Source organism: Monodelphis domestica, chromosome 2 (assembly GCF_027887165.1).
Source record: "Monodelphis domestica isolate mMonDom1 chromosome 2, mMonDom1.pri, whole genome shotgun sequence".
In the NCBI taxonomy this organism is placed as follows: domain Eukaryota; kingdom Metazoa; phylum Chordata; class Mammalia; order Didelphimorphia; family Didelphidae; genus Monodelphis; species Monodelphis domestica.
Window position 1 is genome coordinate 25,990,811 of NC_077228.1, and position 22,140 is coordinate 26,012,950.

The 22,140-nt window shown below is 46.1% G+C and overlaps 1 protein-coding gene across 1 annotated transcript in view; it reads right to left on the bottom strand.

Annotated features, from left to right (window-relative positions):
• SHISAL2A (shisa like 2A) overlaps window positions 1-21,815 on the bottom strand; it is a 35,074-nt gene extending 13,259 nt beyond the window's left edge. Inside the window, exon 1 of the mRNA XM_007507847.2 lies at window positions 20,860-21,815. Within this exon, the coding sequence (XP_007507909.2) occupies window positions 20,860-21,041 (182 nt within the window). The 5' untranslated portion in view covers window positions 21,042-21,815. The remainder of the gene's footprint in view (window positions 1-20,859) is intronic.
• Between the last annotated feature and the right edge of the window lie 325 nt (window positions 21,816-22,140).

Genomic DNA, 22,140 nt, shown 5'->3' on the forward strand with positions numbered 1-22,140 from the left:
TTCATTTTCTCCCTCCCAGCCCAGCAATCAGGACCACATTTCCTAGCAACGGAGGGGCAATGTGCTCATCTAACTCGCCCACCACACAGTCCTCCCCTCCTCATCCAAACACGTGGCTGGGAGTCTGGGACAATTCAGGCTCTACCTGCTTCCTACTTCAGAGAAACACATTAGCCAAATAACAGCACCACTTCCTGCATCTGGAGATACTCATGCTCATTCATTCATTCATTCATTCATTCATTCATTCATTCATTCATTCCATCAGCACCTAGCTTGGTGCCCCACACAAAGAAGGTGCCTAATCAGGACTGATTGCCTGGCAGAGCGTTCCTTATACTATCAGGAAGCCTGGGCTGGACCTCCAGCTCTGTGACCTTGGGCAATCACTCAGCCTTTTGGGTTTTGGGTTCCTCATCTCTCAAATAAGGATCATCAGACCTGCATTATCCACTTCAGACGGTTGTGGGGAGGAGCAAGGGGAGTAATGGAACTGAACAACTTCTTCCTAAAGTGCCCTAATGGATGGCAGCTCTTTCACTGGAGTGTAGAAGGGAGTCCAGGATTATAGAGAAACTCCTCTCTTTGCCATTTCAAGCTCTTCACAGCCCACCTCGATACCACCTCTACAGCTAAGGATTCATGAATTTCTTCACTCTATGTTCCACTCAAGCATGGCTTCTTATTGTTCTTTCCATCTCTGGGTCTTTGTCCTGGCTGTTCTCCATGCTTGACACTCATTTTCTAATCATCTCCATCTGTCAGAATTCCTAATTTCCCTCAAGGTTCAATCTAGCTCCCACCAGGAGTTGAAGATGGAAGGGTGTTCTTAAGAGCTGATTGTTAAATTTTCAGCATGAGCATTTAAACCTCTGAAATCAGCAAACACCACAAATCAGGGTTTGACTTATTGTTTAGATGATTGTCTAGACTTAAAGTGATGGGAAAAGGTTAATAATGCAGATTAAACTTAAAAGTGTTTAGTGCATAAATTCCTCCACCCCTTGTTAATACCACTGGATGGCCCTAATGGCTAGTGCTCTTCCCCCAAATTATCTTATATCCATTTTGAATCCATATATATTCATGTCTTAGCTAGTTAAATTGTGAGTTAGTTCCTCAGAGGAAATATACAAAACTCCTCCCAAAGCCTTCCTTTATAGAGGGCAGAAATTGGACTTCCCACTCACTCAACTCTCCATTTGCTATTCTGCTGGGTTTTAACTCTACAGAATGAATAGTTTACCTTCTGGTGTCCTCCACCTGTTCTTTCCAGCTTTCTTTTATGTCTTGTCTTCCCTCATTAGATTGTAAGCTCTTTGAAGGCAAGGCATCTTCCTTTTGTGTGTGTGTGTGTCCCCAGTGCTCAGCACAGGGCCTAGCACATAGTAGTAGTAGTAGTAGTCTCTCAGTAACCGAGAATGACAATTGTCTTTGTGAGTGAAAGAGATTTAAGTGGAAGAGTTGATGCACAGAGACAGTCCCACTCTCTCGGCGTTGGAAGCCTGGGTCCAGTGGCATGAAAAGTCATTACACCTGGAGACTTCCTCAGCTGCATTGGATGGCCGTGTTGTCTTTTGTGCTCCAACATGCCCTAAGCACTCCACAGTGCACATAGTAGGTGCTTAATAAAGTTTATTGAATTGAAGAGATTGTTTCACTCTTGTCTTTGTAATGCTAGTATCTGGCGCCCAGTAGGTGCATAATAAATATTTATTGATTGCTAAATGAATTTAGATTAGGACTGCCTGACTTTAAATCTAAGTTCTGTCACTTACTAATTTTTTTTCTTTAACCTACTAGGGCCTCAATTTCTCTTCTGTAATGAGGGGCTTAGACTAGTTGGCCTCTAAGATCCTTTCTGAATCCTATGATTCTCTGGCTCTTGGAAAATGGTGGTTAGGCATAAAATAGAAGGGTCATTTGGGGCCAGATGTTAGAAGGGAAAGAGAGGAAATGTGGAAAAGGGAACAAATATGCAGAACCATTTTTATTGGAGTGATAATGGGTGGTTCTGCAGTGAATTCTCTTACAATTTGAATCCAGGTCTCTCTTCTAGAGCCCGAGGTAGTCAGGCCCTACACCATAATCCAGGAGTTAGAATCAGAATCGTTGTTGATGGCCCATAATTTCATGTGGAACTCTTGGTGCAGAGATTCTCCCCCAAGATCCCACCCCTTCTTCCTAATAGTCTTAGAGTTATTTGTCTGAGTAAAATAAATAGTAGCCTTTCCCAAGAACCTTTCTTGAGTGTTCCTACCCCTGGCTGCTGCCAAAAGGACCTTGAATTTATTTTGACTGAATTTGTATATATTTTTCTGTGTACATGTTGACTCCCTGAGCTAGACCACAAGTTCCTTGAGGGCTGGAGCTGTTTTAACTAAACAAATGCGTGCTGATGGACTGAGTGAGTGGGAGACAAGAAACTTGGGTCAATGGAGTACCCTGACGATTCTGGATCTCCATTTCCTTGAAAACTAGAGATTCTCTTTGTGACTGACTGTTGGTGGGCTTTGACTTAAGAAAACCACAGGATGTTTAAGACCTCAGAGGCCACCGATTCCAACTCTGTCATTTGACTGCTGGGGAAACTGAGGTGCACAGATCAGAAGTGATTGGCTCAAAGGGTGTTCTCATGGGACTTCCTCTTACTTAAATGGACTGCTGGCAAAGGTTTGGACATGTCTTCACCTATGAGGCCAGCTCCAGTAAGAGGGGTTTCAGCTAGAGATAAAGAAGACTTTTATCTTGGAGAAAAATTGGCCCAAGCTATCCAGATTGGATATGGGATTAGTTTTTGGGGAGGATGCTTTAAAAACAAGGCAGCCTGGGGGGGTGGGGGGTGGGAGGGAGGAAAAGAAAATGATCTATGTCTTTAATGAATAATGCTTGGAAATGATCAAATAAAATATTAAAAAAAAACAAGGCAGCCTGGGGGCAGCTAGGTGGCTCAGTGGATTGAGAGTCAAGTCCAGAGATGGGAGGTCCTGGGTTCAAATCTGGCCTCAGACACTTCCCAGCTGTGTGACCCTGGGCAAGTCACTTAACCCCCATTACCTAGCCCTTACCACTCTACTGTCTTGGAGCCAGTACACAGTATTGATTCCAAGATGGAAGGTAAGGGTTTAAAAAAAATAAAAACAAGGCAGCATGATCCTAATGACAGGTAGTAAGCAATCACAACTAAGCACTTTACATATTGGAGCCTCCTCACTTCAGCTTTGTGATATAGATGCTACTATTATCCTCATTTTAAAAGGGTGAAGCTAAGACTCGTAGGGGCCAAGTTCCTAGCTCAGTTAGTAAATACTTGAGGCATGATTTGAATTCAGGTTCTCCTGATTCCAACTCCAACACTCTATCCACCAGGCCACAAGATTTGGCATCAGGAAACCTGGGATTGGTCCAGAGATGGGAAATCCAGGGTTCAAATAGGACCTTGGATGCTTCCTGTCTATGTGACCCTGGGCAAGTCCCCAACTGCCTTACCCCAATGAACCCTTACTATTCTTTGGTCTTGGAACCGATACTTAGTATTAATTCCAAGATGGAAGGTAAGTTTGGGAAAAAAAAAAAAACAGACCCAAGACCAAATGCAACATACTTTGTGCAAGTTGTAACCTCTCTGGGCCTTAGATAAGCTCAGCCATTGGCTGGGGTCTTGGCAGGATCGACCACCCCATCCCTTAGGAGTGTTTCCTGCTGGAGCTCCTTTTGGAGGCAGGTTGTAGTACAAAGATGGAGTGAGCCTGAGAAGAGTGGCTGCATTTGGGAGAGCTCCTCTGGACGTCAAGTTCAGCGCAGGCCTGGGACAGCGTGTTCCAGGCAGCGGCAAATGTTCCTGGCTGAGCGAACATCTGCTTGGGAGAAAACAAGGAGGCCCTCATTGCCGAAGCACCCAGAAGGAAGTGGCAGACAGTCGGAAGGGTCTGTCTCCCATCTCCCTCCCAGCCCTCCGGAGGGCCGTTCTTCAGAGGCCTTGCTGGCTGGTGGCTAACCCCTCCCAAGGAGGGGATGGCTTTGGACGAGGAGATGGAGAGGGACCTGCAAGATCATTTGGGGTCTCCCTTTAGGGAGGCTGAGCTGCGGAGCTCAAGCTGGTCGGTCCAGAGAAGGCTGATCAGGATGGTGATGTCCACGGACCACATCAATGAAGATCAGGGAGTAAACTGGGATATTCAACCCAGAGAAGAAGACTGTTGTCATCTGAAAGGGATTATCTGGGTTCTGCTTGGCCCCAAAGGACAAGACCAGGAGCAATGGGTGGAAGGTACAGAGAGGGAGGTTTTGGTTGGAAGTAACACAAAACTTCCGAACAATGAAAAGTCTCCCTAAATAGCTGCCTTGGGAGGTAGTGGGTTCCCAGTCACTGGAATTGACCTAAGACTTAAGAGTTTCAAAAGGATGTGGTGTTGCTATTGCTGCTATTGTTGATGGCCCCATTTGGGGTTTTTCTTGGCAAAGATATTGTAGTGGTTTATCATTTGCTTCTCCAGCTCATTTTACAGATGAGGAAACTGAGGCAAACAGAGTCAAGAGATTTGTCCATGCTCACACAGCTAAGATACTGGAGTGGTTTGCCATTTCCTTCTCCAGCTCATTTTTCAGATGAGGAAACTGAGGCAAACAGAGTCAAGAGATTTGTCCATGCTCACACAGCTAAGATACTGGAGTTGTTTGCCATTTCCTTCTCCAGTTCATTTTACAGATGAGGAAACTGAGGCAAACAGAGTCAAGAGATTTGTCCATGTTCACACAGCTAAGATACTGGAGTGGTTTGCCATTTCCTTCTCCAGCTCATTTTGCAAATGAGGAAACTGAGGCAAACAGGGATTAGGTGCCTTGCCCGGCCTCACCCAATAAGTGTCTGAGGCCAAATTTGAATTCAGGAATACGAATCTTCCTGATTTTTGCCCGTTGCTCTATTCACTGCACCACTTGTGGAACCTAAAGGTTGGTTAATCCCACCCTCCTCATTTTTGAGAGTGGAGACCAAGGTTCAGAGAGAAGTCACTACTCCACAGTCACACGGGTAGTAAAAAGCAGAGCTGGCCATTGAGCTGGGCCCTCTGCTTCAAAGGAGGCTCCCCTACATTTCCACAGGGAATCTTCTCAATCGGAGGCTAGCCAAGCCTGCCAGGCATACCATATTGCGGTTTTCGGCATTAGGACGAAGGTGGAATTGATGGCCTCTGGGTTCCCTTCCAAATCGAAGATTTTTCCGATTCTCGAAGACCTCCAAATCGTCCAAGATCCCACGAAACACATTTTGATTTCATGGCCCTACATGCACGGGCAGGGGGAGCCACTTGGAGGCAAAGGGTTAGTCTAGTAGTGCAGAAGTTCCTTGAGGGCAGGAGCGCTTGTTTTTATCTTTCTATCCCAACAGTCATGGCCATACAGGGAACTTGGTAAACAGTAGCTGAAATTTGTCAGATGGACCAAATTCACAATCCAAGGCAGCAAAAGCTACCAATAGCCCCAAGTAGAACAACAGTAAGAACTGGAATTAGAGGCAGAGTGTGGGTTCAAGACCCGGTCCTACCACTCAGTACTTGTATTAGCTTGGACAAGTCACTTTACTTCTGAGTCTCATAATGTATAAAATGCTCTAAGGTTAGAAAGTACTTTCTAAGTATTGTCTCGTTAGATTGTCCCAATAACTCTCTGAGGTAGGTTGTGTAAATGTTCTTATTCTCATTTTACAGATTAGGAAACTGAGGCTCAGAAGGCTCTAGTTACTTTTCTAAGGTCTCATAGCTAATGTGTGTGTGTATGTGTGTGTAACCTTGAACCCAGAGCATCTGACTTCAACTCTGTTTTTGTTTTGCTTTGTATAGCAAGTCCACAAGCTGAGCTTGCTGGGCTGACATGGAGTGATAGCATATTTTGCAACTAGATTGCCTCCTGAGTAGTCCCTTAGGCAGAAGCCATTGGTGTGCCAGGAGACATCAGCATCCTGTAAGGGAATCTCAGCTAGCTCCTCCCTCGGACTATCTAAAAGTGTGATAGAGTTAGAATTCTTTTTTTTTTTACCCTCACCGTCCAGCTTGGAGCCAGTACTGTGTTTTGTAAGTAAGGGCTAGGCAATAAGGGTTAAGTGACTTGTCCAGGGTCACACAGCTGGGAAGTATCTGAGGTCAGATTTGAACCCAGGACCTTCTGTCTCTAGGCCTGGCTCTCTATCCACTGAGCCACCTGGCTGCCCCCTCATGTCTTCTTGATTCTAAGCCCAACACTATATCCCTTGTGCCACCTTGTTTGAATTCTCTCACATGGATCCTGTGAGAATATAATGGGATAATGGATCAAACCCATTAGGCGCTCTATGATGTATTTCTTCTATTAGCAGGATGCCCCTCTTCACCCCCGCGCCAATCAATTTTCTGGTACACCAATGAAAAAAAAAAGTAGGGGGGAGGAATGGGAGATGGAAAAATCAGCCTTCTACTTTGAAAGAATTTCAATTGAATTACCTCCTGAGCTGAGCTAGATGAAGAAAAATGCCTGATTTTCCAGCTAATGTTGATAAATCTGGCAGTCTTGGGTATAATGAGGAACCACCTGAACTTTCAGACTTGTGTCTGAACTCAGGCACATCAATTTGCTACCGATTTGTCTGTCTTACCTGAAAAGATTAGACTGGAAGCTCTTTGAGGGAGTCCTTAAGGCTGCCTTTTGCCAACACTCAATTTATGAACTGCTTGGATTGGTAAAAAAAGGGAAGGTGGGAGGGGAATTTTATAATAAGATGAAGGGAAAGAGAAACCCATGTTATGTTGTTGTAAGGGAGGCAGGATAGCTGAGCTGGGGGCCCAGAAAGGCAGCAGAAGCTGCCAATTGTCAGAATGAGAAAACCAGTCTTTCTTCCACACTGCTGAGTGATGATTGCTATCCGTATGACCTTGGGTGAGTCATTTAACTTTTATAGGCTTTATTTTTCCCATCTGCAAAATGAGAAGAGGTGTGTATATTCAACAATCTCTAAAACCCATTCTAGCTCCTAATATATTCTATCAGGGGGAGCAAAAACCTCTGGGTTAGTGTTTACCATAAGCTGGACCAGTGATGGCGAACCTTTTAGAGATGAAGTGATGGGCCCTGTCCTGACCCTATCTCTCAGACTGCATGCCGTGCCTCCCTCCTTGAGACTCCTCCCCTCCACCAAGTGCTGAGCACACCGTGCCCCACACAGGGGAGGAGAAAGTGCTCCCATTGGTCTGGGAAGGGGGAAATGAGGAATGTCCTCAGCCAGTGTAGAGAAGAGGAGGGGAGTGGCTCAAGTACTCCGCTCCCCTCTAGCTCTGCTGCTTGTGAGCTGCCTGGCCACCTTACCCTCTGTGTGCTTCCATTGGGCTGCTGGGCAGAGGGCTGGGTAGGCACAGTGGAGAGGGGGAGGAGAGCAGTTCCACCTGAGTCCCTTTGCCTTTCTAGTAATGAACTGGGGGTTGGGGAGAAGGGTGACCAAGTGCCCACAGGGAGCTCTCTGTGTGCCATCTTTGGCACTCATGCCATAGGTTCGCAATCACTGAGCTAGACCATTATACTCTACAGAACTGATTAACCTAAAAAGAGTAAGAAATAGTTAGGCAGTGGGGACTTGTGTGTGGCCAAATGGTGTGGCGCCATGGCCCTGATGTTTCTAAGTAACTTCCCCTGGGTCTTTGTGGCTGAGTTGTGCTATGTGTGTGCCTCCAGGGAAGTCTCGTGTGCCAGCTCTATTGGCAGCTGCCTGAGATCTCCATTCCAGAGAACCCAGGGGAACCAAGATTTGGGCACTGGTGCCTCTGTGTGGTGAGATCCACCCAGCTGCCTTGCCAAGAAGGCTTCTGAGTCCTTCCTTTTTGTCTGGGACAACATCCTCCTAGCCAGAAGCTTCAGGGCTCCCAGGGTCTGAACTTGCCCAGAGATTCGGTTCAGTCTTAAGGTTGAAGCCTAGACCCTGAAGCTCTGGAGAAGCCTGGTTTGGTAGAAAGAGAATAGATCTAGATTCTGGCATTGCATTCTCTGAATCTGCTCTGGATCTGACTACATTCTGTCCTCCACCCACAATCAATGGGGCTCCATACTCTGCCCCTGCCCAATCCAGGGTCTAGCCCAGTTCCTCCTAGCTTCACTCTTCTCTCCATACCCAGGGGCCAGCTTCAACTCTGACCTCTGACCCTTATGAGCTTTGTGACTCTAGACAAGTCATTTCTCTTTGAGCCTCAGTTTCCCCATCAGTAAGTTGGAGATATGAATCCACTGGGAGACTTCCAGGAATTTCCTCTCGTGTAAGCAATATGAGTCCTCTTTCACAACATGAAAATACATATTGCATGACAGCATATATATGACCTGCCATCCTGGGGAAAGGTGGGGGGGAAGCGAGGGAGAGAGCATGGATGGGAAATTGTCAGAAAATGAATATTGAAAATTGTACCAACGTGATCAGGGAAAAAAAGATGAAAAACTCATTAAAAATGTTACCCAACATCAAAAAAATAAGTGCACAGACACGGACTGAGGAGGGGGGAGCAAAATCCACTGTGAGAGGAGGAGAGCCCTAGCGAATGGCAAACAGCTAGCCTGGGAGGCAGCAAGGGAACAGAGCTGTCACCCGTGCCAAGCCAGCCCCAGGCATCTTTAAGGGTTGAATAAGATTCCCCAATAACTAAGGATCAAATGAGATAATATTTGTAAAGTGCTTAGCATGGCACATAGTAGGTAGGCGCTCTATAAATGTTTATTCCCCTCCCCCACTTTAAAGGGCCTTGGGGTGTACTTCCCATACTCATGTTAGAGAGCACATGGGAGGCAGTGAGAAGGAGCACTGAACTGTGGGGCATTTGCCTTTATGTGCAGGTCAAACAGAGCTCAAGCAATCAGCCAGCATTTCTGAAGCTCCTATCATGTGCCAAGGGCTGTCTGAGGCTCTGGAGGTGCAAAATAAAAGCGAAACAGTCCCTGCTTTTCAGAAGATTCTAGTCTATTAGGGGGGAGAACATGTTTACAGAGAATGTAATAAAGTGAACACAGCCTAGCTAGGTGGTGCGATGGATACAGTGCCAGGTTGGGAGTCAGGAAGACGCATCTTCTTGAATTCAAATCTGGCTTCAGACACTTCCCAGCTGGGTGATCCTGGACAAATCACTTCATCCTGTTATGTGACTCAGTTTCCTAATCTGTAAAATGAGCTGGAGAAGGAAATGGCAAACCATTCCAGTATTTTTGCTGTGTGACCCTGGGTAAGTCATTTAATTCTGTTGGCCTCAGTTTCCTCACCTGTAAAATGAGCTGGAGAAGGAAATGGCAAACCATTCCAGTATTTTTGCTGTGTGACCCTGGGTAAGTCATTTAATTCTGTTGGCCTCAGTTTCCTCACCTGTAAAATGAGCTGGAGAAGGAAATGGCAAACCATTCCAGTATTTTTGCTGTGTGACCCTGGGTAAGTCATTTAATTCTGTTGGCCTCAGTTTTCTCACCTGTAAAATGAGCTGGAGAAGGAAATGGCAAATTTCCCCCATATTTTTGCCAACAAAGAGTCAGACACAACTGAAAAAAAACTGAACAACAACATGTCAAAACTCCTAATAAAATGGAAGCTTTCTGAGGGCAGGGGCTATTTTGTTCATTGTTTCTTTGCACTCCCAGACCTTGGCACCTTGCCTGGCATATAATGCATGTCATAAATAATTGTGCTTTGATTTTCTTTTGTTCCCTCAGAGCCCAGTACAGTACCTGGCACCAGCTTAACCAATGTCTGTGGCATTGAGCTGAACTTAACCCAATTGGAAGAAATTGAAATCCCTTTGAGGTAAATGCAGATTCTACCTGACTACTCCCTCCCTGAGGACCCAGAGGAAAGCTTTGACTAATATCTTTGCAAAGAGCCCTTTAGTATTTATGATCAAGAGGGGAGCTGGGAGAAGCCACCAGTGTGAGGAGACTTCAGGGCTGAGCCTACAGGCAAGGAGGGAGCTCTGGCCTTCACCTCTTGGGGTCTGGACCCTTTTAGGGTCTCTGCAGATAGGTGGCAAGAAGTCTTTCCAGTTATCAATGTCTAGAGCCGCAGAAACACTCAGGATGCTGCTGGAAAGAGTCTGGCTCTGGAGTTCTGGGTGTAAGTGAGTATTTTCTGCCAAGGATGCTGGGGACAGGGAGGTTACAGAATCTAGAGGAGAAAGTCTCTCCCAGAGTCTTGGCCACTGATCGGCAGCTTCTCTGAGCCTCAGTTTCTCCATCTGTAAAAGGGGCCAAAAAAGGCCAATGTGTGATAATAAATGTTTAAGTGCCATGGAAAATATTAAGAGCTGTTATTAACTCCCTGTGAAATTTTAGAGTTGAGCAGGAATTACTTTCCATAGTTTCCCCAGCAGGTGGTCATATAATATAGCTTCTGTGTGAACCCTTCCAAAAATGGGGCACTCACTTATATGACAAGACAGTTCATGTTGCTGTGGGGTAGCTCTGGTGGGGAAAGTCCCTCCTTGAATAGCAATCTGAAATGTGCCTCCTTTTACTCATTGGTTCCAGTTTTGTCCTCCCTCCCTCTCTCCTTCGTCTGTCTCTGTCTCTCTGTCTCTTTCTCTTTCTTTGTCTCTCTGTCTCTGTCTGTCTCTCCCTCCTCCCCAGTCCTCTCCCCTCTCCTTCTTTCCTTCCTTCCCTCCCTCCCTCTCTTCCTTAATTTTCAGTTCCAACAAATGTCATATCTGTCATCTTCTCTTTAGTTGCCTTCTCTCACTTCCTCTTAGGTCAGATTCTCATCACCTCTCACCTGGATTTTGGCCATAACCTCTGAACTAGCCTCCTTGCCTCCAATCCCTCCTCTTTTCAGGTCCTTCTTCTCACAGTTCCCCAAGTTCTCCTTACACCCCAAGTCTGACCATGCCATTCCCTTGCTGAAGAATTTTCAGTGGAACTCTACTGTCTGCAGGATTAAAAATATAAATTCTTTAGTCTGGCATTCAAGAGCCTCTGAACCTGATTACGGCATACCTTTCTAGGCTGATTTCTCTCCCTCTGTGTCCTCCTAGTTGTTGCCTGATCTTGTCCTGCAATCTCTCCCCTCTGTGACTTCATGGGGCCATCTCCCAATATTGGAATTCCTCCTTTCTACCTTTCAGAATCCTCCTCTCCCTTAAAGTTCTGGTTCAGGAGCCTCCTCTTGCATGGAGCCTTTCCTGATTTTCCTCATTGTTGGCTCTTCTTCCTTCCTCAACTTTCTCTCAAACACCTTGCCTGGATTTTGTCCTTCCCCATCATCATGGTGGACCTCATAGAATTTTTGCCTGTGTGTATGTTATCCTGGTCTCCCCATGCCCTAGGCTCTTAGCTCCTTAAGGGGAGGCACTGTGCCATTTTCAATATTCATGCACCTAAACCCAAGCATAGGACCCTGGCCCATGGCTCATGGTTAATTCACATTCCTTTCCTGAATCTGAAGGACAGACACGTTGCTAGGTGGGAAGGTATTAATGAACATATGCTTCTATCTCAGATTGCTTCCAGCCCACTTTGCCTAGGACAAGTATCAGACAAAGCCCTCAAAAAGGGCCTTGAAGGTTGATTTCCAGACATAAGAGGATCACACTCTTCTCCCCACTATTCCTAGGAAGTAGCTGCAATAGCCCCAAACATGTACAGGCGTCTCCAGTGGGTGATGGGTAAGGGTTACCAGGTGGGGTTCCATGGAACGGGATGGGGGATCATCAAAGAAGAGGGATGATTTAAAGAGAGGTATAACAAAGGAAATTAGATGGGCACCTCTCACATCCTTACCTTCAGCCTTAGAATTGATACTAAGTATTGATTCCAAGGTAGAAGAGCAGTAAGGACTAGGCAATTAGGGTTCAAAAAGGACTTGTCCAGGGTCACATAGCTAGGAAGAGCCTGAAACCAGAGTTGAACCCAGGATCTTTGGACTCCAGAGAATGACTCCAGGTCATCTCATAATATTTTAATAGACAGTTAATAGAATGATAGGGTCAAAAGGGACCTTCAATGAGATGACTTTTTCTCAGGACAATTGTCCCACTAACTGGTCTCTCTGTCTGCCCCTTCTTCATTCCATCCTTCACAAGTGCCCAAGTCATCTCCCCATCTCAAGTATGATAGACTGCCTTGGGTGGCAGTAAATTCTCCATCCCTCTCAAAAGAAGGCTTGGAGATCATTCGTCAGGAGGGTTGTAGGGAGGACTCTTGTCCAGACAGACACAGGTCAGATTAGGCAGTTTGCAAGGTCCCCTTGGATTTGAAGATCCCATGATTGGGTTTATTCTTGGGAACCCAGGCCTCATGACCTTGACTTTTCCATGACTGTCTCACCTAATGCCCCATCTCTGGCACACCTTGTTTCCTCACAATGTCCCCATGAGCTAGGCAGTGCAATTGTTATTATCCCCACATTGCAGATGAGGAAACTGAGGTCTAGAAAGGAAAATGGCTTGCTCCAAGCCACACAAGAAGGTAGTAAGTGGCTGAATGAGTCAGGATTTGAACCCAGGTCTCCTGACTGCTCTTTGCATTACCTCAGGCTGGACCCAATCAGGTCCCATGAAACTTTCACTTCATATAGATGTTGTAGGTCGTAGAAGGAAGGAATTCTTGTTCAGGTATGGCTTGGATGGGGAAGTTACCAAGATCCCTTCCAATTTGGAGATGTTGGGACCCTGTACTTCCCAAGGTGTAAACATGCTGCTCCTCTGCTCAAAACCCCTGAAAGCTGGTAGGAACCACAGCAGCCATCTATGTGAGGCAACTTGTAACTGCCTGGAAAGTTGGACTAACCCAGAAGCAAAGAATCTCTCAGCTTGGAGAGAGCTCAGGGATGGTCCAGCCTAAACAGTCCCTGAATGGGAATTCCCTCCCAACAAGAGATCGGCTGGCCTTTTCCTGAAGACTTCGAAGGATGGGGAGCCCTTCTCTGCCTCTCGATCTTCCCAGGCAGCCCATCCCACTTGGAGGCAGGAAATTTTTCCTGACTCCAAGCCTAAACTGGCCTTTTCTTTTGTTTGATGGAGGGAGCTGGGGGAGAGTGAGAAAACAGATTTTTTTTTTAAACCCTTACCTTCTGTCTTGGAGTCAGTACTGTGTATTGGCTCCAAGGCAGAAGAGTGGTAAGGGCTAGGCAATGGGGGTCAAGTGACTTGCCCAGGGTCACACAGCTGGGAAGTGTCTGAGGCCAGATTTGAACCTAGGACCTCCCGTCTCTAGGGCTAGCTCTCAATCCACAGAGCTACCCAGCTGCCCCCGAGAAAACAAATTTTTGACCATTGGAAAAAGTGAAAATTTAAAAAGTTACTGAGCAAGATCAATGAATTCACTGAATTCATTCCCTCCTGTTCTGGGCTGATCACAGAAGGACAGCAGCACTGCCACCTCCTTCTTCCTGGAACTCATGTCTCTCTTCATGCTAATTTCTTAGCTACAATGGCACACTCTGGACTCATCTCGAGCTCATGGTCCACTGAACCTCTGAGATTGCTTTGGGATGATTTGCTGGCTAGTCATCCGTGCCACCTCCATCTTGTTCTTATGAAACAGGCTTTCTTTACTAGTAAAAGAGTAAGACCATACATTTATCAATATTACATTTCTTTCTTTCTTTGTTTACTTTCAAATCCTCACCTTTTGTCTTAGAGATACTGAGTATCAATCAGTTCCAAAGCAGAAGAGCAGTGAAGGCTAAGCAATTGCAGTTAAGTGACTTACCCAGGATCACACACCTAGGAAGTGTCTGAATCCGGATTGGAAACCAGGACCTTCCAGCTCCAAGCCTGCCTATCTATCCACTGAGCCATCCAACTGTCCCTAGTTAATTTCTTTGTATTAGATTTATCCTAGTGGTCCCTCCAGATTGTTGGATCCTTTTAGAGCCAGCCTCTGCCTGTTCGGTTATCCCTGCCACCCTGGAGTCATCTTCTAAACTGGAGGAGCACACAGGATGGTTCAATGGAGAGTGTTAGACTTGGAGTCAGGGGGCTCTAGGTTTCAAAGCCAAAGCAACAAGCTGAGTGGCTGTGAACAAGTCTCCTAACTCAGCTAAGAATGGGATCGAGTATGATTGTGCTATAAGACATGATGAAGGGGATGGTTTCAGAGAAACCTTGGAAGACCTTTATGAGCCAATGCAAGGAAAAATGAGCAGGCAAGCAGAATAACAAAAACTGGGAGGACAAAAAACTTTGAAAGACCCAAGAACTCTGGTCAATGCACTGATCAACCATGGTCAACCAGAAGACCTATGATAAAGCATGTTCCACACCTCCTAACACAGAGGGGATGGAATTAGGGTATAGAATCACACACACACACACACACACACACACACACACACACACACACGAAAACCCTTACCTTCTGTGTTTGAATGTATTGGTTCCAAGGCAGAAGAGCAGTAAGGGGTAGGCAATGGGGTTAAGTGACTTGCCCAGGGTCACACAACTAGGAAGTCTGAGACCACATTTGACCCCAGGACCTCTCATCTCTAGGCCTGGCTCTCAATCCACTGAACCATCTAGCAGCCCCTGACATATTTTTTTAGACACAGCCATTGTTGGAATTAATTTTGTTTGTGCGTGTTTGTTATAAGGGTTTTGCCTTTCTTTTCTTTCCTTTTCCCTTTCCCTTTCCCTTTCCCTTTCCCTTTCCCTTTCCCTTTCCCTTTCCCTTTCCCTTTCCCTTTCCCTTTCCCTTTCCCTTTCCCTTTCCCTTTCCCTTTCCCTTTCCCTTCCCCTTCCCCTTCCCCTTCCCCTTCCCCTTCCCCTTCCCTTCCCTTCCCTTCCCTTCCCTTCCCTTCCCTTCCCTTCCCTTCCCTTCCCTTCCCTTCCCTTCCCTTCCCTTCCCTTCCCTTCCCTTCCCTTCCCTTCCCTTCCCTTCCCTTCCCTTCCCTTCCTTCCCTTCCCTTCCCTTCCCTTCCCTTCCCTTCCCTTCCCTTCCCCTTCCCTTCCCTTCCCTTCCCTTCCCTTCCCTTCCCTTCCCTTCCCTTTCCTTCCCTTCCTTCCCTTCCCTTCCTTTCCTTTCCTTTCCTTTCCTTTCCTTTCCTTTCCTTTCCTTTCCTTTCCTTTCCTTTCCTTTCCTTTCCTTTCCTTTCCTTTCCTTTCCTTTCCTTTCCTTTCCTTTCCTTTCCTTTCCTTTCCTTTCCTTTCCTTTCCTTTCCTTTCCTTTCCTTTCCTTTCCTTTCCTTTCCTTTCCTTTCCTTTCCTTTCCTTTCCTTTCCTTTCCTTTTTTCTTTCCAATAAGAGAAGGCAGAAGAGAAAGAAAATAAGAGTTTTGACCATTCAAAAATTAAAATTCAAAAAGTTACTTAGCATTTTCACTTCTACTATGAGTCTTTATATAGCACTGTAATAATAAGTAATAATAATAATAGTTGGCATTTATATAGTGCTTGCTATGTTAGACACTGTGCTAAGTTCTTTAAAATTACTGTCTATCTCATAGGGTAGCTAGGTGACTCAATGCCAGGCCTGGAGGAGACAGGAGGTTCCAAGTTCAAATCTGGCCTCAGACATTTCCTAGTTATGAGACCCTAGGCAAGTCATTGTTAAGTGACTGCCTAGACCTTAATGCTCTTCTATTTTGGTACTAAGTATTGGTTTCAAGATAGAAGGGAAGAGTTTCTAAGTTAGGTTTTTTCTTTGTCTTTTGCCATTTTTCTAGTTATTATTCCTTCCTGCCTCCCCCCACTCATCTTCCACCTATCAGTTGAAGTTGTATTCTGCTCCTGGGATAGAGGGGAGGTAGGTGTTTGTAAAAAGAAATTATTATCTCATTTGATACACACAGCCATCTTGAGAGTTAGGTGCTATTATCCTCCAAACATTACAGATGGGTAAACTGAGGCTGACTTACTGAGAGCACTATGAAAGATCTGGGCAGGATTTAAATTCAGGTCTTCCTGACTCCAAGTCCACCACTCTATCTACTGGGTCATCCAACTGCTTGATATCACTATTATTTATCCAAGTCAATAACATTGAAGAGCATAAGAACAAGTACATATCCGTGTGGTGCTCCACTGTAGATCTCTATTCAACCTGACATAAAACCTTTAGTCATTGCTCTTTGGGTCTGGCCATTCAACTCAATCAGAATTCACTTAACTGTATTATCTTCTGTCTAGTCCACATCTCTGCATCTTTCCACAAAGACAACACGAGAGGCTGCATCCAATATTTTGCTACAATCCAGAGAGAGTATATTTATAGCACTCCTCTCTATTGGATCAAATGCATGTGCCCTGGCTTAGCACTTAAGCCTCTCAATCATCCACCTCCGAGCTGCTTTTGAGTCTTCTTTCACTCTAGTCCCCTTCATGCACTCTCCAGTCCAGCCTGAATGGACTCCGTGTGCTTGGAAGACCACTCTTCTACCTCTGACATTTCTGTAATGCACTCCCTTCTCAGTTGCCTCTTGATACCCTTGCTCTCCAGTTCCAAGAAGACCTAGCTCATTCGGACGATGACAGTCCTGTCTCATTCCTGTACGTCTGGCATTGAGCCGCAGACCTGGCCCACAGTGGGCGTTTAATAAGTATTCACTGAATTGAACTGATTTAGACGTTGTCTTTATCTAACCCTTTCATTGAACAGTTGGAAAACAAAGGCCCAGAGTGAGTAAAGGACTTATCCAAGATCATATAATATTGGTCAATACCTCCAAGTCAATTTGAAATACATGAACATCTCCCTTTATCTTGACCAAAACAGGCCCCCTGAATTTTTAAAAACTATATCTCTGAAAGCAGCTGAGTGGCTCAGTGAACCAGGCTTAGAGATGGGAGGTCCTAGGTTTAAATCTGGCCTCAGACACATCCCAGCTGTGTGACCCTGGGCAAGTCACTTAACCCCCATTGCCCAGCCCTTAGTGCTCTTCTGCCTAGGAACCAATACACAGAATTGATTCTAAGACAGAAGGTAAGGGTTTTAAAAAAAACTGTACCTCCATGTGTCCTCTGGCTTTTTTCTTTGGCATTAACAGGACACAGAGGGAGGGATAGGGAAGGCCAGGGAACCTAGATTCAAAGAATCATAGATTTAGAGCTGTGAGAGGGACTTTAGATGCCATCTTGTTTAACTCTCATTTTACAGGTGAGGAAACTGAGGCCAAGAGAAGGTAAGAAATTTGCCCCAAATGACCCAGTCACTACATATCTGCAGCAGGATTTGAACCAAAGTCTTCCTGATTCCAAGTCTAATAATCTATTATGCCATGCCCTTCCAATTTTGGGAACCAAATTCAGATGTTAATTTATTCAAAAAGTACTTATTAACTCCATGTGCTAGATACTATAGAGAAGTGAGGGGGGGAGAGAGACAGAGAGACAAAGACAGGGACAGAGACAGAGAAAGAAGAGAAAAAAGAAAGGAGAGAGAGTGAGGAAGAGAGAGAAAGAAAGAAAGAGAGAGAGAAAGAAGGAAAGAAAGAAAGAAAGAAAGAGAGAGAGAGAAAGAAGGAAAGAAAGAAAGAGAGAAAGAAGGAAGAAAGAAAGAAAGAGAGAGAGAGAAGGAAAGAAAGAAAGAAAGAAAGAAAGAAAGAAAGAAAGAAAGAAAGAAAGAAAGAAAGAAAGAAAGAAAGAAAGAAAGAAAGAAAGAAAGAAAGAAAGAAAGAAAGAAAGAAAGAAGGAAGGAAGGAAGGAAGGAAGGAAGGAAGGAAGGAAGGAAGGAAGGAAGGAAGGAAGGAAGGAAGGAAGGAAGGAAGGAAGGAAGGAAGGAAGGAAGGAAGGGAAGAAAAAAGGAAACCATTTTTGCCATTAAGAAACTTACATTCTATTGAGGGCAAACAGCAGGTACACAGTAAATACAGAATACGTACAAAGTAATTGGGGAGTTGGTACTTGTAACTGGGGATATGGAGGAGGTATAATCAAGATAGATCTTATAAATGAGAGGACACTTGAGATAATCCTTGAAGGAAAATTGAGATTCTAAGTCAACAAACATCAATTTTTTGAGGATTGTAGCATTAATCCATTTTCTAGACTAATATAATCATAATCATAGTTAACATTTATATGTTGTTGTTCAGTCATTTTCAGTGAGGTTTTCAGACCCCATTTGGGGTTTTCTTGGCATAGATACTGAAGTGGTTTGCCATTTTCTTCTCTAGCCCATTTTACAGATGAGGAAACAGGGTTAAGTAACTTGTCCAAGGTTACACAGCTAATAAGTGTATGAAGCCAGATTTGAACCTAGGTCCTCCTGACTCCACCTCCAGCACTCTATCCATTTTACTATCTACCTGGCCTAGAGTCCATTATTTTATTTCATAAGTTTAGTAACAAACACTTATTCAATCCCACTATGTGCCAAGGGCATTGTTAGTCAATTATTAGTATTCAAAGACAAAAACCCCTGCCCCCAAGGAAGTGATGGCCCTGCTGCTTTCTGCCCTGGTCTACCACCTCCGAATCCTATGGCCCATTCTGGGAGCCATGTTTTCAAAGGAACTTCTATAAACAAATTAGAATGAGTCTAGAGCCATGGTGACAATGGCATACATGCCAGAGGGGACACTCAGAACCCTCTCTGTAGGCACCCCTGCCATCAAAGAGTTCATTGGAGTTCAGTACTAGAAAGCCAGAAGGGTGCAGGGCCAGGCTGCTCCCCTCCCTCTCTCAACACTCATCTGAGGACATCACCCAACCCTCTAAAAGGTTCACCATCACTGGTCTAGAGGAAGATGGGAACTAGAAACCATGCTATATACACAGAGATTGAAGATCTTGGAGATGCTCAACCTGGAGAAGAGAAGTCTTGAGTGAGGGAGAGCAGGATTGCTATATCCGAGCCTAGTACAGTAAAAGGAATTCCAATTTAGTCCAAAGATGGAATTTGGAACTTGTTATACTAGCTGGATAACCTTGGCCAAGACAGGTCTCATGGGTCTCAGATGACCACTGGGTTCCGTTCAAGCTCTAATGCTATGACTTTATGAGTAATGGCATCCTAGCTGCATCAGTATCATGTGAATGGGGGATGAAAGTCACTCTTTTGGGTCTTGGGGTAGAAGGTAGGAGGAGGAGGAGAAAAATTTCAGTTTATAATCAGAGAAGTTCCACTGAAATCAATAAATATTTTCTAAAGCACCTACTATGTGCCAGGCAAAGGTGCACAATGGTCTTTGTCTTCAAGTAGCTTATATTCTACTGGGGATGTTTATTCAAGAAAAGCCCAAGGGGGGTTGAACAGGAAGGTAGCACTGACAGCCAGGGAAGCAGAGTGGGATGAAGCTGGTGGCTCCTTGAGTTGAGCCTAACGAGTGCCCACAGTGTCTGGAGGTGAGAGATGGAGCCTCAAGTTCAAGGATTACATAGTCATCCAATTTGGCTAAAATGTAGATTGTATGAAAGAGAATAACTCAAAAGAAGCCAGGTGGGGGCCAGGATGTGGAGGGTCTTAAATATAAGGCTTAGGGGTCGGTATTTTATCTGTGAGGGTCTAGGGAGCACTGAGGGTTTTTGAGTGAGGGATCGATGTGTGCAGATCTGGATTTCAGTGATATTGTTTTGCTGGACTATCCGAGGATGGGTCAGAGAGGCAAGAAGGGATGGAGTTGGGGAGAGCAATTGGGATGCTATTGCAACAGTCAGAAAAGAGATGGTGAAGGACTGATCTGATAGTGAGCATGGGGGCTGGGAGGGTGAGGACAAAGAGTAGGATTGGAATTGGTAACTGATTGGATCTGGGAAACAAGGACAAGGGGGAAAAGATGGAGGATAAATCTGAGACTGTAAATCTGGTGCCTTCACCAGGAAGAAGGAGGTTAGGGAGAGGAGTGGGTCTAGAAAAGAAGATAATGTCCCTTCTAGACACGTTGGGTTTGAGATGCTGGAGGGACATGGAGGTGATGTCTAGACTGGCAGCTGGTGATGCAAAGTGTCCAGGAGAGAAGCTGGAGCTGGATATGGAGTTTAGGGAATCATTTGCATAGAGATGACAGTCAAGCCCATGGGATCTACAAGTCCCTGATGAGATCACCCCACCCCCAGATCTTCAAACCCTTTCATGTTTGATTTTTGCAGTAATCTTGCAGGGCAGTTAAGACAGGTATGATTTGTTTGAAGGATGGGGAAGTGGAGACACAGAGAGATTAAGTGCCTGGGGAGAGATCACACAGTGAGTGGTTGGCAGAGCTGAGACAAGAATCCAGAGAGGTAATGGTACAATTGCCTTGAAGTCAGCAAAATCTGGGTTCAAAACCTGACCAGCTATGTGACTGACCATAGGGAGGTCACTTTAACCACCTTATGCCTCAATTTCCATATCTGTAAAACAAAGGGGTTGGAATCAATGGCATCAAAGGACCTCTCTAGTTCTTTTTTGAGGTCAGGAAGGAAAGGAAAATATGGAAGAAAGGGAGGAAGAGAAGAAAGAAAATGGGGAGTATGGAAAAAAAGGAAAGAAGGCAGGGATTAGAGAAAAAGAAAGTAGTGAAGGGAAAAAGAAATTAAAGGAAGGGGGATGAAAAGGGAAGAAAGGAGAGAGGAAGGAGGGAATGGATGGAGGGAATGTAAAGAAAGGGAAGAAGAGAGGGAAGGAGGGGGAAAGAACAGGGAAAGAGGGCAGAAGGAAAGGAGGGAAGGAAGGAGGAGGGAAAGAAAGAGAGGAAAGAAGGGAAAGGGAAGAAAGAGGGAGGGAAAAAGAAAGAAAAAGAGAAGGATGGAGGGAAGAAGGGGAAGAGGGAAAGGATCGAGAAGAGGAGAAAATAGAGGGTTAAAGGAAGGAGGGCAGAAAGAAGTGAGGGAAGGTAATAGGAATGGAAAGATGGAGGGAAGGAGGGAAGGAGAAGGCTAGGAAGGAGAAAAGAGAAGTAAGACGGAGAGAGAGGGCAGGAAGGGGGCAAGCTAGAGAGCGCGACTGGGCAGCGGGGCCTCACCTGAGCCACCACATATAGCGGTGCTCGTAGGGGAAGAAGCTGTGGGGGTCGTCGCAGCAGTATCGGTGGTCCTGAAAACCGCAGCAGTAGACGTTGGCCGCCTCGCCACCTGGTCCCGGGCAGCTGAAGCCGCTCACTAGCTCCTTGGCGGCATTCAGGTAGCTGCTACACGAGCTGCTCATTGCGTGTTGCCCAACGATGGCCCGACTGGGGCCGGACTAACCGGAGGACGACCGGGAGGATGGACGCGCTCGGCGGTCGGCCAGCTGCGAGTCGGCTGCACCTCCGGCAAGTGCTAAAGAGGATTCGGCAGGACGTTCTTGGACCTCGTCTCCTGCAGGGCCCGAGACTGAACCTGGGCGCGGCTTGCGGCTGGAAGTGGGAACTCTGGTGGCCTCTCTTGGAGTGTGGGCTTCCTAAGGCTGACCTCTGGCACCCCAAGTCAGGGTCGTGGGCCTCAGGGCGCCGGCCTGTCCCTGGCTCCGGGTCCCTTCCTCCAGGTCAGGAGGCGCTGATTGCTCGGTCCCTGGGTCCTCTCCTCCAACCCGAAGGCTCCAGGCTCAGCAGGTCCCCAGGCTCGGCGCACACTGGGCTCAAGGTGGCAGAGAAGCGCTGCCCCAGTCAGAACGGCTGCCCACCGGGGATTTGTTTGGAGAGGAAAAGGAAGGAGGAAAATGGGAGGGGGAGAGGAAGAGGGAGGGAACTGGGATGACCTGGGGATAATGGGCGAGGAAGGGGAAAGACGACAGACAAGGGAATAAAAGCGGAGAAGGCTAGAGCTGGCAGACCTGAGAGGCCCTCTAGCGTAAACCCTCATTTTACAGAAAAAGAAACTGAGGCCCAGAGGGAGAAAGGGACAGCCTTGGTCACCTGACGCTCTGGCTGGTGCTCTTTGCCCTGGTGACAATGAGTGAATGGAGTGGGGAGGAGGAGAAGCCAGAAAAGCAGAGGAGAAAACAAGCAAAGCAAAGCAAAGGAAGGAGGGGGGTGGGTGGGGAGGGAATTCAATTCAACTAACCTTCATTAAGAGCCTGCTACTGCACATTCAAGGCTCCGTGCCAAGTACTGGGGATGGAAAGATGAAGTAGACCCTTCAGAGCTCCACCCACCCCCCATCCCTCCTGGCGGCTCCCAGGCTGAATGTCTAATGGTGGAAAGAGACATGTATGTACCCAGGCAACACGGCTGGCTGGGGGCAGTGGGTAAAAGAACTCCAGCAAAGGGGCCTGAGAGGCTCCCAGGATCTACAGCAGGGAGGGACCAGAAAGAGAATCATCTCCT